This window comes from Macaca nemestrina, chromosome 1 (assembly GCF_043159975.1).
Source record: "Macaca nemestrina isolate mMacNem1 chromosome 1, mMacNem.hap1, whole genome shotgun sequence".
NCBI lineage: Eukaryota > Metazoa > Chordata > Mammalia > Primates > Cercopithecidae > Macaca > Macaca nemestrina.
This window is the reverse complement of record NC_092125.1, coordinates 216,350,892-216,368,216: the sequence shown is the minus strand read 5'-3', so window position 1 is coordinate 216,368,216 and position 17,325 is coordinate 216,350,892. Positions and strand designations below refer to the sequence as shown.

The 17,325-nt window shown below is 52.8% G+C and overlaps 1 protein-coding gene across 12 annotated transcripts in view; it reads left to right on the top strand.

Annotated features, from left to right (window-relative positions):
* The window catches only part of LOC105483137 (Rho guanine nucleotide exchange factor 10 like), a 180,456-nt gene extending 179,086 nt beyond the window's left edge, over positions 1–1,370 (top strand). For 11 of the 12 annotated variants that reach the window (XM_071099483.1, XM_071099499.1, XM_071099497.1 and 8 more), the window contains one exon: positions 349–1,370. In XM_071099483.1, the coding sequence (XP_070955584.1) occupies positions 349–881 (533 nt within the window). In that variant the 3' untranslated portion in view covers positions 882–1,370. The remainder of the gene's footprint in view (positions 1–348) is intronic. The other variant, XM_071099514.1, reaches the window with a different exon arrangement.
* The last annotated feature ends 15,955 nt before the right edge of the window (positions 1,371–17,325 follow it).

Here is a 17,325-nt window from a genome sequence, read left to right as displayed (position 1 = left end):
AGCCTGAGCTGGGCCTTGCAGAAAGAGTTGCAGAATCAGGTAGACGGGAAAGGATTTCTAGGTAGAGGCAGCCTCTTGGCAAAGGCTCAGAGAGGAGGAAATTCTTGGAATTTCACACTGAGGCTCCCCCGTGTGGTGTATAAGGTGGTTCCTGTTCCGCTCCCCTGAGGAAGTTGTGCAGGAGCACGGGATAGCCAGACCCGTGGCCTTCCGGGGAGGTGCCAACATAGAAGAAGTGACCCCCCCCCAAAATACCCACACAGAGAGTTCTCCAGGAGAGAGACTCAGGCGCCTCCCTTAATGCGCTGGGCCTTTGGGCCCCTTTCTCTCTCGCCCCATTTTCTGCAGGGAAAGGCATGGTCTCACTCAACGGGCACTGTGGGCCCGTGGCCTTCCTGGCTGTGGCTACCAGCATCCTGGCCCCCGACATCCTGCGGAGTGACCAGGAGGAGGCTGAGGGGCCCCGGGCTGAGGAGGACAAGCCAGACAGGCAGGCACACGAGCCCGTGCCCGACAGCCACGTGGGCCGAGAGCTGACCCGAAAGAAGGGCATCCTCTTGCAGTACCGCCTGCGCTCCACCGCGCACCTCCCGGGCCCGCTGCTCTCCATGCGGGAGCCGGCGCCTGCTGACGGCGCGGCCCTGGAGCACAGCGAGGAAGACGGCTCCATTTACGAGATGGCCGACGACCCCGACGTCTGGGTGCGCAGCCGGCCCTGCGCCCGCGACGCCCACCGCAAGGAGATTTGCTCCGTGGCCATCATCTCCGGTGGGCAGGGCTACCGCAACTTCGGCAGCGCACTGGGCAGCAGTGGGAGGCCGGCCCCGTGTGGGGAGACCGACAGCACCCTCCTCATCTGGCAGGTGCCCTTGATGCTATAGCCCCTCCCGTCTCCCCTCAGAGGGCACAGCTGCAGGCCTGACCGAGGCTACAACCGGCTCTTGTGCTCTAGAGACCTGCACGGGATGTGTGGTTGGGCCTGGACTCTCCAGAAACTACTTGGGCAGAGCAAAGGAAAACCTCTTCTTTTTAAAAAAAATTTTCAGAGTGTTTTGGGGAGAAGTTTTAGGGCTTGGGGAGAGGGAGGACACATCTGGAGGAAATGGCCTTCTTTTTAAAAGCAAAAAACACAAAACCTCACAACTGCCTGGCAAGCCCAGTATCACTTGTTTGGGCCCTAGCGGGGCTCCAAGGCAGCCACACATCCCTCCTGGAAGGGTGTGTGCATGTGAGTGTGTGCGAGTGTGTGGGCTGGTGTGTGAATATCTATAAATACGTATATATGGTGTATATTATATGTGTATAAATAAAGTCTGTACATATTGGAGCTCTGGGAGATGCTGGAATAAAAGACAAGAGTTACATCCGGACTTGGATTGAGGTTTTGTTGTGGTTTTTTAAAGACATGATGGGAGAGACAGAGACAGCAGCTATTGGTAGAGAGGGGTTATTCAGGACCCAGGAGCAACTCTTAGGCTTGGCCGGAGGGTGGAGCTGCTGCGGGAATTGGCTCTAGAACCTCACAGTCCAATCTGGTTGCCATTTACCACAGGTGGCTAATTAATTTTCACATTAATGAAAATGAAATCAAACATTCAATCTCTCAGTCACCGTAGCCACATTTCAGATGTGGCTTGAGTGGTGAGTGGTGAAGGATGAGGTGGCACAGATATGACCATTTCTGCTGTAGAAGAAAGCTCACTTCTGCTCCAGAAGGAGCTCTGGGAGCTTCTTTTCTGAATATGTTTTGGAAAAAAGACGGGTTCCCCCCAGCTCTGGAGTAGCATGGGGGCGGAAGGCCGTGGTGTCTCACAGTGCAAGCCAGCAGGGAGGGGAAGATGAGGGGCGTCTCTGCAAACTGGCAGCCATGTCCCAGGACTTGGGGTCAGAGGGAGGACTGGGTGGGCTTCAGGTGAGGTCCGTTAGCAGCAGGAGCAGAGCCTAGACTGCAGGTGGGATGGGCAGGTGGGGCTGCCTCTGGCCCTGGCTCCTCTCTTCTGACTCAGTTCATCCTTAGATTTCTAGAGCTGCCTGCAGGAAAGAAAGTCGAAATCAAAAGCCACCACCCAAAAGGGAAGTGTTTCCTCCATCTTCCCACCCTCTGCCTGTCTGTCGTCTGTCTACCCACCACCCACCAGAACTTGCATTGAGCTCTTTCCACTGAAGTGCTGGGAACGCAGTGGAAAAACTACCAAGGAGTGGACCTTCCAGCCGGGTTCTAACCTCCTGATAGATTCTCGCCCACTAGAGAAGTCATTCATTACTCATTTTGCAAACCCCTCGAGTTCCTGCTATTTGCCGGGCACTGTGCTATGTGGGCAAGACTGCAGCTCTCCATGCCCACAGGAAGTGCATGATGTAGCGGGGAGGGCAGGCATAAATACCCGCGAGTGAAGGCTTGAGGAGATCGAGGGTGCTGCGGAGGAGGAAGGGGGAGGGAGGAGCAGCCCGTGCTCAGGTGGAGGGTAGACAGAAGTTGGCTATGCCCAGAAGGAGGTAGCCAGTGTGGGTCCCCGGGAAAGGGAGAAAGGAAGTTGGTCCAGAGGAACCAGTACACCTGAAGGTCCCACACTGACTATGGCTCAGACGTGTCCACCTCCTTTGGGCCTCAGGATCCCATTTTGTATCAAAAGAACCATCACTGCCCTGTCTACCTCTCTTGGAAGAGAATAAAGTGCCCTGGTTCCATTTTTGTTGTACAAGTGGGTTATTGAACAAATACTCTGTCTGAATGGGCCTCCCAAGAGGTGTGTTTATCCCATCAATCAAATGTCAACCAAGACTTCCTGAGACAGAGACCAGTGAGGCCAGGCTGCCTGGTACAAGGAGTGAGCCTGGACTGTAGGGTCTGGCCGGCCTGCGTTCAAGTCCAGTCCCACCAAAATGCAGCTGTGTGGCTCCCAGCACGTCCCTCTGTTTCCTTATCTCTAGAATGGAGGGGGTGATGTGTCACAGAGTTCCAGGTACCAACACCACAGAAAGCATCTGGAAGAGCCCTCCAGTGGCGTTTTTGGTGATGGTTCCTTATATCCTCGCTCCAAACGGTTTGAGGCTGGTGGTTCTTTTTTTTTTTTTTGAGACGGAGTCTCGCTCTGTTGCCCAGGCTGGAGTGCAGTGGCTGGATCTTAGCTCACTGCAAGCTCCGCCTCCCAGGTTTATGCCATTCTCCTGCCTCAGCCTCCTGAGTAGCTGGGACTACAGGTGCCCACCACCTCGCCTGGCTAGTTTTTTGTATTTTTTTTTTTTCAGTAGAGACGGGGTTTCACCGTGTTAGCCAGGATGGTCTCGATCTCCTGACCTCGTGATCCGCCCGTCTCGGCCTCCCAAAGTGCTGGGATTACAGGCTTGAGCCACCGCGCCCGGCCAAGGCTGGTGGTTCTTATTGAGGAGTTTCCTCTTTGGTGCTGGAGCTGGCATCTGGGATCTCCATGGGCCTGTTAGATTCTAGACCTACAGATCACTCGGCTAAAAGGGACCTGGGAGATCGAATAGTGCCCGTTAAATCCCGTCACGGAGAAAACGACTGACTTTGCTACTTCAGTGAAATTATCACATTAGTCACCAGCTCATCTCCCGTGCCTCCGACAACAGAGCAAGGGAGGGTCGGGGCGCTGCGAACGGCTCCCGAGACCCACTGAGGACGTGCCTCGCATGTGAGCGGAGGCCTGGCCTTAGATATTGATAAAGTAATAATACCCAGAGTGTTCCGGGTGCCTGAACTCCTTTCTTCGTTACAACTGTTCTCTGAGGCTGCTTTTGTTTGCCTCGTTTTGTAGGTGAGGGGTCTGAAGTTCAGGGAATTTAAGCAACCTGCCTAGGAAGCCTCAGAGCCTAAAAGTCAGGCCTGAGACTGTAGTCTGTCTGCCACCAAGGTGGCTCTTAGCCATCAGACTACTCGCCCCCCAGAGCAAAAGCTTGGAGACAAACAGCGCAGAGTTGCTACTGTGCTCTCCCCACTTAGCAGCTGGGGTACATCAGGCAAGTGCCTTAATCTGGGTCTCAGGGAGTCCCTGCCATGGGAACGGACCATCATTCATTCAGTATTCACGGAACGCCGATTACGTTTTCAAGTCATCGCCCGGACCCGTTTTCAAGTAGACACTGGGTAGGGTGTAGTGAAAAAGGCAAATCCCATACACAACAGCTCTCCATTCTACTGGTGGGGGCGGGAGGGAACAGACCAGGAGAAAAACATGTCAGATGATATTTGAGCTCTGGAGAAACATAACAGAGAAGGGGGATGGGGAGTGCTGGGGAGGGGGCTCATGATATCAAAAAGGGTGGTCAGGAGGCCTCACTGAGGAGGTGACCTCCGAGCTAAGACCTGAAGGCGGAGCAGGCATCGGGTGGTAGAGCATTTCGGGCTGAGGGCAAGTGCAGGTGCAAAGTGCGGAGGCAGGAGTGTGGCTGGAGCAGGGCCGGGCTGGGGAGGGGAGGCAGTGGGCAGTGGGAAGTCACTGGAGGGTTTCGAGCAGAAGAGAGACACCATCTGTCTGATATTTTCAAACAATCACGTTTGGCTGCTAAATTAAGAATAATCCGTGGAGGTGGGGACACCAGTGTGGGAGCCAGGAGCCCTCCTGTTGAGCGCTGTTGCCGTCAGCCAGGCTCGAGAGGCAGGGGCAGCAATGGAGAGTGGTCAGCTTCAGGGTGGATTCTGTTGTCCTAGAGCCCACTGGGTTTGCAGATAGATGGGCTGGGAAGGAAAGAGAGGAGTCAAGCATGTCCCCGGGGTCTGGCCTGGCGACAGGAAGGTCAGAGCTGCCAGCTTCCCTGGCAGGGTAGCTGTGAGGGGCAGCTTTTCTGCAGGAAGAGCGGGAATGGGGTTTGGACGGGCTACATTTAAGTTGCCTTTGGGCATCCGAGTGGAGACGTAGGGGGGACAGTTGACTGTGTGAATTTGGAGTCAGCAGAGAGGTCCATACCAGGGGTGCCTGAGCCTGGGTGCAGCCTCCAAGGGAGCAGAGTGGACGGAGGAGGTGTGAGGACAGAGTCCAGAGAAGGCCAGTGTCGGGAGGTCCAGGAGCTGATCAGGAAGCAGGGGGGAGGCTGAGATGCCAGGATGAAGGTGGAAGACTGAGAGGGCAGGGCGAGGGTTGGAAGGGGAGGGGTGATCTGTGCGGAATGCTGCTGAGGCTAAGGAGGAGCCTGAGGCCTACCTCGAATTTAGCCACAGGAGAGGTATGTGGGCAGAAGTGGTGGTGGGGAAGCCTGAGGATGAGGAAGGAGGGTCTGGGAGAGGAGCACATGAGCAGTGGGGTCCTGGGTGGTTCTCAGGCCCCAGTGATTGGGTGGAGGGAAGGAGGGGCCATGACAGATGCCCCAGCCATGCAAGCCACAGCTCAGAGGCCCCGGAGTTTATCGGTTCATGGGCCTTCATCCCCTTGCCCTTCCCCAAGGGGGAAAACTACTTTCTCCACCCCTGGTGAGCAGGCTGAGGCTGCAGACAAGCCCAGTTCTCAGGAGGCAGCTGTGAGCCAGGCCGGTCTCCCACCAGGAATCCTGCACAGCGGCTGGTTGAGAATCTCTGGCTAGTGACAGGTTGCCCCAACCCCACCCCGGGGGAAAGCTAGCCTGCCAGGCTGGGTTACTGCCAGACGCCTCTGTTCCTGTCTCTGTGCTCAGGCCTGGGGAGGTCAGGGCCTGATACCCCCATCCCTCAGAGGGAGGTGGGAATTGTTCCCTGGGCACTTCTGGCCCCAAGCTATGGACTCCAAAGGTGGGAGGGAAGCAGAGGCCGTCCTCATCCAGCATCTGAGCAGTCCCCCGCCTTGGAGCCCGACTGCCTGCGGTGGGGGGAGACCTGCAGTTGGGATACAGAATGACCCTCTCACTGCGTTCCAATAACGGACCTTACTGTAGTTTGGACATCTCATAGCAGAAAACTCTAATTCTAATTTTTTTTTTTTTTGAGACGGAGTCTCACTCTTGCCCAGGCTGGAGTGCAGTGGCACCGTCTCGGCTCCCTGCAACCTCCTCCTCCCAGGTTCAAGCGATTCTCCTGCCTCAGCCTCCCAAGTAGCTGGGATTACAGGTGCCCGCCACTATGCCTGGTTAATTTTTATATTTTTAGTAGAGACAGGGTTTTTCCATGTTGGCCAGGCTGGTCTTGAACTCCTGACCTCAGGTGATCAACCCACCTCAGCCTCTCAAAGTGCTGGGATTACAGGCGTGAGCCACCGTGCCCGGCCTCTAATTCTTAATTAAATGTGACATAGTCATTTCCGCTGGGGCTTAAGCTGCTTCTTGGGGCTAACACAGTCTATTTGGGGTGAATTGATAGTCTTTTAGGCCCATCTCCTTCCCCTTCTGTCCCCCGCCTGGCATATGAACCCAGGGGACGCTAATAGGATGCAGTGGTGGTGACCAGGGTGCAGGTGTCTGCACAGTGGCAGAGGCGTTGGGGGTGTCCCTACTCTCTGTTCTGGCTTCTTTTGGTCTCCATGCCCCTACATCCCCTGCCATGGTGGGCCGTCCCATCCTTGGTGTCAGGCTGGCATTATCGGTGCTGCCTGTCTCTGGTCTTGGGCACCTCACCTTCTGTATGCCCCAACCCTGTCTCAGTCTCCCTTAGCCCTTCCACACCCTCACCAGCCTCCACCCCCAGGACACTCACAGACCTGTGTACCTCAGACCCCTCCCCTGCCCTGCTCTCCCCACCCTGAGGGGTATGTCAGGGATCAGACCCCTGCCCGCGGGCTCTCGTGCTCGCTTCAACCTTTCTGATTGACTCCTAGAAGCCAGGTGAGTTCAACCTCAGGCAGGTCCCTCCAGTCCATCCTGTTGCTGACTTGCTGCTTACAAAGGGATTTCCTAAAGGGAAAGCTGCCCTTCGGCCTGTGGGAGCTGTGTGCTCAGGCGCTGAGCTCTGTTCTTGCTTCGTAAAAGAAAGCAGAGTCTGAGACAAGGATTTTGATTCAGGTTGTTTATTTGGGAGGGGAGACCAGGGAACCCTGATGGGGGCATGAAATGGGGAAGGGAAGGCAGCCAGTGCGGGAGGAGGTATTGAACATGTTACTGAGTGGGTACCTCGGGCCCAAGCCCGCTGAGGGACTCTGGGAGACAGTGTAGAGCTTTCTTCTCCAACCCCCACCAGCTGGGTGCCTGACTGAGCTGCCCCTGGAGGCGTGGGTTCCTGGCAGTTGTGTCTGCTTCCTTGTTAGCCAGAGATGGGACTTAGGTGGAGAGAGCAGGCGTGCTTGCCTGTGCGCTATAGCAAGTGCCCGTAGCAAGCTGTGGCTTTTATCATTTAAAATTTTTTCTACCCCAACAAAGCCAGACTTTCAAGAGGATAGTCTTGCTGTGGACACAAACATGTGGAATTTGGAACCCAAAGCCGGTTGTTTGTTCTAGGTTATATCTCCGTCTCAGCTTGCGCTGTGCTAACAAAATACCACTTGCCAGGCAGCTTCAACAACGAGCATTTATTCTCACAGTTCGGCAGGCTGGAAGTGCAAGAGCAAGGAGCTGGCAGATCCACTGTCCGGGAGGCTCCTCCCAGGTTGCAGGCAGCTGCTTTTTTGCAGTGTCCTCACGTGGCAGAGAGTGTAAGCTCTGGTCCCTCTTTCTTTCCCCGCACTATTTTTTTTTTTTTTTTTTTTTGGAGATGGAGTCTTGCTCTATCACCCAGGCTGGAGTGCAGTGGCACGATCTGGGCTCACTGCAACCTTGCCTCTTGGGTTCAAGCAATTCTTCTGTCTCAGCCTCCTGAGTAGCTGGGATTACAGGCGCACACCACCACACCTGGCTAATTTTTGTATTTTTAGTAGAGACAGGGTTTCGCCATGTTGGTCAGGCTGGTCTCGAACTCCTGACCTGAGGTGAGCCGCTCAGCTTGGCCTCCTAAAGTGCTGGTGCTGGGATTATAGGTGTGAGCCACTGTGCCCGGCCTCTTTCTTCTTTTTATAAAGGCATGAACCCCATCATGGGGGCTCTACCCTCATGACATAATCACCTCCCAATGGCCCCACCTCCGAATATCATCACATTGGGGTTTAGAACATCAACACATGAACTTTGAGGGGACACAAACGTTAAGGCCATAACACTCTTCCTACCCCCACCCCACAACATGTGATAAATGGCACTGACTGAGGTGGAGGTTTGGAAACATCAACTCATCAAGATTTATAAGTGATATGGTTAGGGGTTAGGCTTTGTGTCCCCACTCGAATCTCATCTTGAGTTGTAATCCCAGGTGTTTAGGCAGAGACCCTGTGGGAAGTGATTGGATTACGGGGGCAGTTTTCCCCATGCTGTTCTCGTGATAACGAGTTCTCATGAGATCTGCTGGTTCTTGAGATCAGCTTTCCCTGCTTTTTTTTTTTTTTTTTTGAGACGGAGTTTCACTCTGTTGCCCAGGCTGGAGTGGTGCAGTGGCACGATCTTGGCTCACGGCAACCTCCGCATCCCGGGTTCACACCATTCTCCTACCTCAGCCTCCTGAGTAGCTGGGACCACAGGCGCCCGCCACCACGCCTGGCTAATTTTTTTGTATTTTTAGTAGAGACGGGGTTTCACCGTGTTAGCCAGGATGGTCTTGATCTCCTGACCTCGTGATCCACCTGCCTTGGCCTCCCAAAGCGCTGGGATTACAGGTGTGAACCACCGCGCCCGGCCTCCCTGCTCTTACATGCTCCTGTCTCCTACTACCTTGGAAGAAGGTGCCTGCTTCCCCTTCCACCATGATTGTAAGTTTCCTGAGGACTCCCCAGCCATGGGGAACTGTAAGTCAATCAAATCTCCTTGATTTATAAATTACCCAGTCTCAGGTATTTCTTTACAGCACTGTGAGAAAGGACTCATACAATAAGGGATAAAAATAAACCTCAGGCTGTGTCTCCAACAAATTGCGCCCCCTACACAACAAAGCACCTTTGCTGTACCTGACATTAGGCTAGAGTTACTAAGGATGTAATAGTGTCCCTGTCCTCTCTGAACATGTAGTCCAATAGGCAGGATGCTGGCGCCAAGGAGAGTCAACCAAGGAAGGCTTCCTGGAGGCAGGGAGGTGTGGCACAGCAGATGTGGGCGTCGGAGCAGATTTGAGTTTGGATCTTGGCTCTGTTACATATTGACTGTGTGGCCTTAAACGAGTGCTACTCCTAGGCTTCTATGCCCTCAGCTGAACAAATGGGCTTTTGAGGGCTTCCTTAAGGGATGGCTGTGAGCACCCAGGGGGCCTCAGGTGTGAGCAGTTTCTACTGTGTCTCCAGGCCCAGCTGCTGCTTCTACAAGCATTATCTCTGGGAATCCTCAAAATTAACCAGAAAGGGAGGCAGATGAAATGAAGCCTCAGAGGATGCAGTGACCTGCTGGAGTGCTCACAGCCTTGGGGGTGAGGGAAGGAGGACTGAGGGAGGCCCTGGGGAGGGCTGGGGCTGGGGCTGGGCCATGCACTGGGGCTGGGGCTGGGGCTGGGCCTTGGGCTGGGGCTGGGAGCTAGAGCTGGGGCCGGGGGAGGGAGGATCCTGGGGAGATCTGGTCCTGGGAGGGCTGAGGCTGGGGCTTGAGGCCGTGTTTCAGTCCAAGCTGGCGTGATCTGTTTCTAAACCTGGGCTCAGGAGGAGACTCCAGGCATCACTCCTTGGGGCCAGAACCATGTCAGACTACTGGCCACAAGTCTGTTGCCCTTTCAGAGCGGAACTGGCCCTCCTGCCACCAATATGTTTTGTGTGGCCCCCCAGCTGGCTCCGGTCCTGTGAAAGCCCAGCAGCTTCCCTGCGGTTCCCTGGGGGTAATGGAGCCTCTGAAGCATGCCTTTTGGAGGACCCAGTGCCTGCTTTTTTTTGAGACATGGTGTTGCTGTGTTGCTCAGGCCCAGAAGATCCTCCCGCTTCAGCCTCCGGAGTAGCTGGGACCACAGGCACACACCACCATGCCTGGCTAGTTTTTCCAATCTTTTGTTGAGACAGGGTCTCGCCATGTTGGTCAGGCTGGTCTCGAACTCCTGGGCTCAAGCGATCTGCCACCTCAGCCTCCCACTGTGCTGGGATTACATGAGCCACCGCTCCCAGCCTCAATGCCTGCTCTCTTTAGACTCCAAAGCACGAGCCTGTGTGTTCATGCAGGAGGCCATGGGGTGGCAGGGTGGTCACAGGAGGATGAGGTCTGAGCTTTCACAGTCCTACCGCTCTGATGGGTGATACTGAGTCACTGACCTGGGATGTTCCCCGTCTGCTGGGGGAGATGGCCTTGTTCTTAGGGAGCTCCCAGGCTGCTGGAGGACGTGCAGCTCCTATCACCGGGTTTGATGGGAAAGTCACAAGTCTGCTAGGGAGCCCTGACTCTGCTGTCCCTACCCCAGATGGGGTAAGATCTAATTTCTGCCCCGGGGGGCAACTCTAATCTGCTGGGGGAGATAGTTCCCTGTCCTCAGAGGATTCTCCAATCCGATGGTGGAGATCCCCGGGCTGAAGTGGGAGTTCAACCCTGTGCCCTCGGTGAGCTCCCAGTCTGAATGGGAGACAGGTCTCCCAATTGTGAAAGAGACCCAATGATAAGACACTTAACGGAAACTTTTTAACAATGCAGACCTAATTGCGGCATTGCCGAACCACTCGAAACTCCTCATTTACACATTCCTGGGGAAATGGCAAATAGCAAGAATGTGTAAATTGAGGAAAATTAATATAATTACCCAAGCTATTTCTTGTCAGCTCTTCATCTCCACAGAAACCATAAAACCTTTCCTGGTGAGTGGCGGTCATTCTGGGCTCTCCACCTGAGGCAGGAAACTGAGGCTCCTTCTCTGCATCGTGGGCCCTTCCAGGTGCCCGGTGTGTGGGTTCCAGAGGATCCTGGAGTTGGGAGACCTGGGTTCGAGTTCTGGCTCTGTCACTGGTCCGCTGAGTGATCCTCTGTGGTCCAATCCTGTCCAGAAGCGCTGTGCTCTTTCTGGGTTCCGGCGCTGGGATGTGTGCAGTCTACCTTCCATCACAGCAGTCATCACAACCACACCCAGGGGGAGGTGCTATTATTGTCCCCACCTTACAGAGGAAACGGAGGTCAGGGAGGTGAAGTCACTTGCCTTGGAATCACATGGCACAGAAGCGGACCCGGGGCTGTGGACTCAATACCACACCTTTAACCATGCCCCAACTGCTGCCCCTATCCTCGGTCAGAAAACAAAGCATGTTTCCCAGCACCCGCCAACCCTCCACCACTTTACTGCCTGAGGACCCCGTGTGAGAACAGGTGACGTGTCAATACAAGCTGCAGAATGCTTGTGAATCCTGGGCCTCAGTTTCCTCTTCCAGAACATGGGGCTATTCACAGCATTCACTGCAGGGGCTGTTTCAAGGATGAAACGAACTGATTCATGTAAAATACTCAGCTCCTGGCCTCTAGTGGGCCCTCATTAACTTGATTATCACCGTCTCGAGAGGGGTCAGCCAGGTGTCTACCTGTATTCCAAGAGGCCCCTCTTTGTCTCTCGGAATACACACCCAGGCATAGGCATCTTGCTGAGTCCTCAGCACCTTCTTTTCTTTCCTTTTCTTTTCTTTTTTTTTTCTTTCCTGACAGTCTCACTCTGTTGCCCAGGCTGGAGTGCAGTGGTGTGATCCTGGCTCACTGAAACCTCTGCCTCCTTGGTTCTAGCGATTCTCCTGCCTCAGCCTCCCGAGTAGCTGGGATTACAGGCACCCACCACCATGCCCAGCTAATTTTTGTATTTTTAATAGAGTCAGGGTTTCACCATATTGGCCAGGCTGGTCTCAAACTCCTGATCTCAAGTGATCCACCTGCCTTGACCTCTCCCAAAGTGCTGGGATTACAGGCATGAGCCACTGTGCGCAGCCGCCCTTAGTACCTTCTTAAAAGTGGCCACAGCCCCTCTTAAGTTAGCTGGAGAGCCCTGCTGTCTGTGTAGAAACTTCTCTCCATTCTGCTGGCTTAGGGTATACAAACACTGTTGCCACTCACCAAGCATTTTTAGAAAACAAGGACAAAGTACAGTCGGCAGTGTACTGTCAAATACACATCCCATGATGACCCATACAGTGGTCCAGAGAGTGGATGGTGCGAATTTGCAGAAAACCCAGCTGGGTTTGGGCGAGTGTACCTATTCATTCAGCAAATGTCTACTGCTGGCCGCTGTGTGCCGGGCTCTGGGCTGGGCTCTGGCACCTGGGCAGTGGAGGGACAGACACAGCCCTACCCTCCTAGATCTGAGCCTCTAGCTTCATGGGTGAGACAGGCTTGAAAAGAGAAAGTTTGGTTGGGCACAGTGGCTCACACTTGTAATCCCAGCACTTTGGAAGGCCGAGGTGGGAGGATCGCTTGAGCCCAGGAGTTTGAGACCAGCCTGGCCAACATAGGGAGACCCTTGTCTCTATATACAATTAAAAAGTTAGCTGGGGGTGGTGGCACATGCCTGTAGTGCAGCTACTCGGGAGGCTGAGGTAGGAGGATCACCTGGACCCAAGAGGTTAAGACTGCAGTGAGTTGTGATTGTGCCACTGCACTCCAGTCTGGGGGACAGAGTGAAATCCTGTCTTGAAATGAAAGAAAGAAAGAAAGAAAGAAAGAAAGAAAGAAAGAAAGAAAGAAAGAAAGAAAGAAAGAAAGAAAGAAAGAAAGAAAGAGAAAGAAAGAAAGAAAGAGAGAGAGAGAAAGAGAGAGAGAAAGAAAGAAAGAGAAAGAAAGAAAGAAAAGAAAAGAAAAGAAAAGAAAAGAAAGAGAGTTCAGGGAAAAGAATGCTGGTGGCTTTGGGGCCTCACAGATGTGGAGTCTCCCACTTGGTTCCACTCCTGGGGTTTTACCCTTTACTGGCTTCAGTTTTCCCCTCTGCAAGATGGTAGTAAGAGAATTTATCCTGGGCTGCTGCTCGGATTAGAGGAGACGATGTGTACACAGTGCTCAGCACAGGGCCTGGTAAAGGGGAGGTGTGCCATCAACAGCAACTATTTTTAATGGTAATAACATTAATGGTGGGCCTGACCTGTTGTGAGTGTATAGTTGTGAGTGGGTGGGGCTGGTATGATGGGACTGAGCCTGGGGCTGGGGACCATCCTCTGCGAGGACCCCATCTGGAAGGTGGAGAGATCCAGGTGCTCAGCTGCAGGGGAATTGGGCACCATTGTGGGGCTGGACTCTTTTCTCAAACCCAGGGCTGGGGGCTTGTGGCTTCAGGAACTGGGGTGTCAGGGGAGTGCTGTGACCCAGGGTGGCCAGGAATCCCTCAGCTCCCTTCCAGAAGGTGTTGTGAGTTCTTTCTGGTCTGAACCTAACTCTAAGGAGGAGATACAATCTTCTCCTGTTATTGGATGACCAGGCATTTTTTCTTTGGCAAATCCAGGGCCGTGCATTTATTTTATTTATCTTTTTCTGTTTTGCTTAATTTTTCCTTTCTGAGGGTCATGCATTTATAGACTGTTTTGCATACACATGAGGGCCTATTTACATCCTATTTACATGTTTCTCTGGGTCTGAAGTTCAAGAGGCCCAAACTCAAAGTGTGTAAAACAAAATAAGTGTGTTGAGTCTACCCTTCTTCGCTGACCTGAACCCCACAGGCAGGGATGGAGGAGCTCAGAGGGGTGGGTGGTCCCCAAAGGATGGTTAGAGCAGGAAGGGACCCTGGGGTCAGCTCTTTCCTGTGTAACTCTGGACCAGGGGAAACGGGAGCTTTGGGCACCTGGGTGCAAAGGAGCTAAAGAAGCTGAGATGAAACCACAGCACAGGGCAACCTTGGCTGCTCAGTACAGACCTTAGAACTGCGGACAGGTGTAGATGGGATGTGGTGGCACCTGTTCTAATAAGCCCTGGTTGTTCAACACCTACTATGTGCCAGGCACTGCACCAGACTCTTCAGGAATGTTAGTGTAACAGTTAAAGAAAGAGGAAAGAAACACAAAAAGCAGCTCAACAGTCAAAGACAGCTTTATTTTGGAGAGTAAATCTGAGAGGGGCTTCTGACTGATTTTGGTCAGGAGGATTCTCTCTTACAGACTAAGGATATTTAAGGGTTTAGGAAGGGGAGAGCTTAGCACAGGCTCGGCATGTTTCCACATGATGGAAAGTTGATTAAGATGTTGGAATGTCTCTGGTCGGAGCGGAGGCTATCTTGGGGTTGGTGTGTTTCTGGTTGGAGGGGGGTTTATCTTAGGATTGGAATGTTTCTGGTTATGCTGACATTAGCCATTAGGCTGATGTTTTGGGGCTGGATTTGGGCAGTTTTTAAATCAAGGTGAACTTAAAATAGTGGTGTTTGTCCAATATGGTGATGCACCTGCTCTGTCAGTTAGTTCATTGTCTTCTCAGAGACTTAGATGTGTGCTGCTTTCAAATCCATTTTAGAGACGAGCAAACTGAAGTTCAGAGACCCAAAGTGACCTATCCAAGGCCATGTAACTGGTCTTTGGAGGCCCTAGACTCAAACACAGGTCGATTTGGTTCCAGAACTTTTCTGTCTTGATTTAGGAGAGTAAGAAACCCAACCTCTGGCAGCCCTAGGAGCCGTGGGTGCACTGGCCTCCACGCCCTCCTCGGAATCTCCTGAACCTCCCTTCGTTCCCAGGGAAAGGACTTTTCTTCTTCTGTTTCACTGGATTGCCTCAGGTATGAGGAAGGCAGGAACAGTAGGAGCCCCTGAGCCTCCAGGTTTCCATGGCAATGTGGCAGGGTGGTGGGGTAGCTTGTTATGAGAACATTCTGTGCCCTTTGAGAGATCCTGTGTCCCTTGAGGAAAGGAACTTCAGCCCCAGCCCCCAGCACAAGGCCTGGCCCCAAACAGGACCTCCATAGGTGCTTTTTGATGTACCCAACCCTCCCAGGGTGAGTTAAAGGTGGTGGAAAGTTCTTTGCCACTTCCCCACATTGAGAAGTGGAGTTTATTTTCCTTCTTCTTGAATCTGAGTTGGTCTTTGCTTGAACTGTGGAATATGATGGAAGGAGTGCTGTGACAGTTCTGAGCCTGGCAACTTCTGCTTTCATGCTTTTGGGAACCCTGATCCCAAAAGAAGTCTAAGTACCCTGATGGAGAAATTGTGTAGGCATACTCATGGAGACACAGAGGACCTGAGAGAGAGGCCTGGCACCCCTAGTTGGCCACCCCGCAGGCAGCACACATGGGGGAGTCATCTTGGATGCTGCTGCCTGGTCAAATGACCAGATGCCATCTTGTCGAGCAGAAGAACTGCCCAGCTGAGCACAGAATCATGAGATCATCACAAAGCCTGCTGTTTTAAGATGCTCAGTTTTGGGGTGGTTTGTTCTGTGTGACCTCATCTCTCCTCTTTTGGTAGTAAAAGCATTCTTTCGAAATCCCCCCTCACCTGCTCACCTGGTGGGGCTGCCAATAAAAAACATACCCTGTTCCTTCACCCACAGGAGTGGATGTGGGACCCAGGCCTGATCAGTAAAATGACTCACCCCTGGCAATAGCGATTGGTCCAGAGATGGGCATGTGAACCAAGAGGAACCAATCAGGGCCCTTCTCTGGCTTTTACATGTTCCTCCTGGGTGAGAGAAGCTCTCAGATTTTTCTGGGATTGCTAAATTGGGAAGATGTAAACCCTGAATCAGTGTGGTCATGTCCCCCACCTCCATTCCCACCCCTGCTCAGTATGGAGCAGTCCCAGCCACATGAGAGGGAAGGGGGCCAAGACAGGGACAGAGTAGTGGTGGTGACACCTTTGGGCTCTTTGCTTCTGTGGGCCAGTTCTCCCTCTGGACTTTCCAGTTTCATGAGCCAATAAATGTTCTTTTTTCCTTAAGTTAGTTTGAGTTGATTTCTGTCACTGCAACTGATGGGATCCATTTCATGCCAATTCTGTTTCTTCGCCTTATCTTGCTAGAAATAGCATGGGCTGTGCTGTTTTCTGTCTCAGAGGCTCAGTTCTCATGGGAAAGGAAAGGAAATGTACACGTGCTCTGTCATAGGCCCCAGTGCTGGGTGCTTTCCTCTTTCCTCTTACCAAGTGCTCACCACTGCCTTCCAGGGAGGTGTGCCTCGTGACTGTTTTTCAGGGTAGGATGGTGGCAGGTCAGAGGATGAGAAGCAGAGATCCATTGAGGTGGGGATCTGTGGTTCAGGATGCCCCGGTCCTCTTCCAAGGTGCAGTGGCCCTGCTCTGGGACAGAATGAAGCAGAGACTTGGTGGGGGAGGAAGGGGGAGGAAAGGGAATCCCATTAATTTTTCCAGTCCTAAATCAATTTAATGGGAGCCTCTGATGACTCTGATTTGATTTTTCATTTTCAGTATTACAATTATCTGCCCGATATTACCGGCAGCTCAAGCTTGAAATGGGACAACACGGCAGAGGCTGTCAGAAAGGGAATAGTACAAGATTACACCAATTATCGAATATTTTGCTAATTAGACACCCAATTCATCGCTCTCATTTACAGCAAGGGAAACAAATGCTTAGCACTATCATTGTTATTCTTCCTTGCTGAGCAGCAGTTCTCACCCCAGCTCTCCTTGGATCTTACATCCCATAGAGAACTTCAGTTTCAGGATCCTTCATCCCTGCAATACTGGACACTTTAGAATCAGGGAAACCCTGACATCTACCCTTAGGCCTTCTGGCTGCTCTCTGAGGAGACGGAATGCAGATGGTTCCAGTGAGCTCACCCCATGGGATGACACTGTGCCAGAATGCGGGATGCATGGTGACAAATTTCAGGTACCCCAAACTGAAGATCAGGTGGCTCGGAGGAGAATCTGTGGAAGGAATCAGGCTGGGAGGTGTTCAGGGTCAGAAATCTTCCTTCTCTTTTACAGATGGGGGGAAACTGAGGTTCAGAGAGGTATACAACTTGGTTAAGGTGCCACAGATGGTTGTGACCGACCTATGCCTGAACCCCAGCTCCCCTGACCTCTAAGCTGACAGTCTTTCCACCCACTGTGTGTGGCCAATGTGACCTCAAGTTTGTTTAAATCTCCTCTGCAACTGACCATGTTGGTAAATCTGGATAAGAGAGGAAACAGAATCATCCAACGTGTACAGGCGCTGGCTCTACCTGTTATCTGCAGGCCCACACATCTGCACGCTGCCCTTCTTAGCACATTCACGGGCCTTTCTGTGGGGTCGGAAGATCTGTGTTCAAACCCTACATCTGCTACTTACCAGCTGTGTGACCTTGGCCAAATGTGTTAACCCTTTGAACCCCAAAAGGAGCAGAGCAGCACGAGAGAGGCTCAGGAAACCAGGCTTGAACGGTTTAGCTAAAAGAGCCACTTTCTAAATGGACGCCCCAGGCTCAGAGAGGAGGGCTCCCATTGTTTCACTTCAGTGGCGAAAATAACTGCTTTGATGTATCGAGGGCCCACTATGACTCCATCCAGGCAGGTGCCAAATCCAAATGCTTTATGTGTG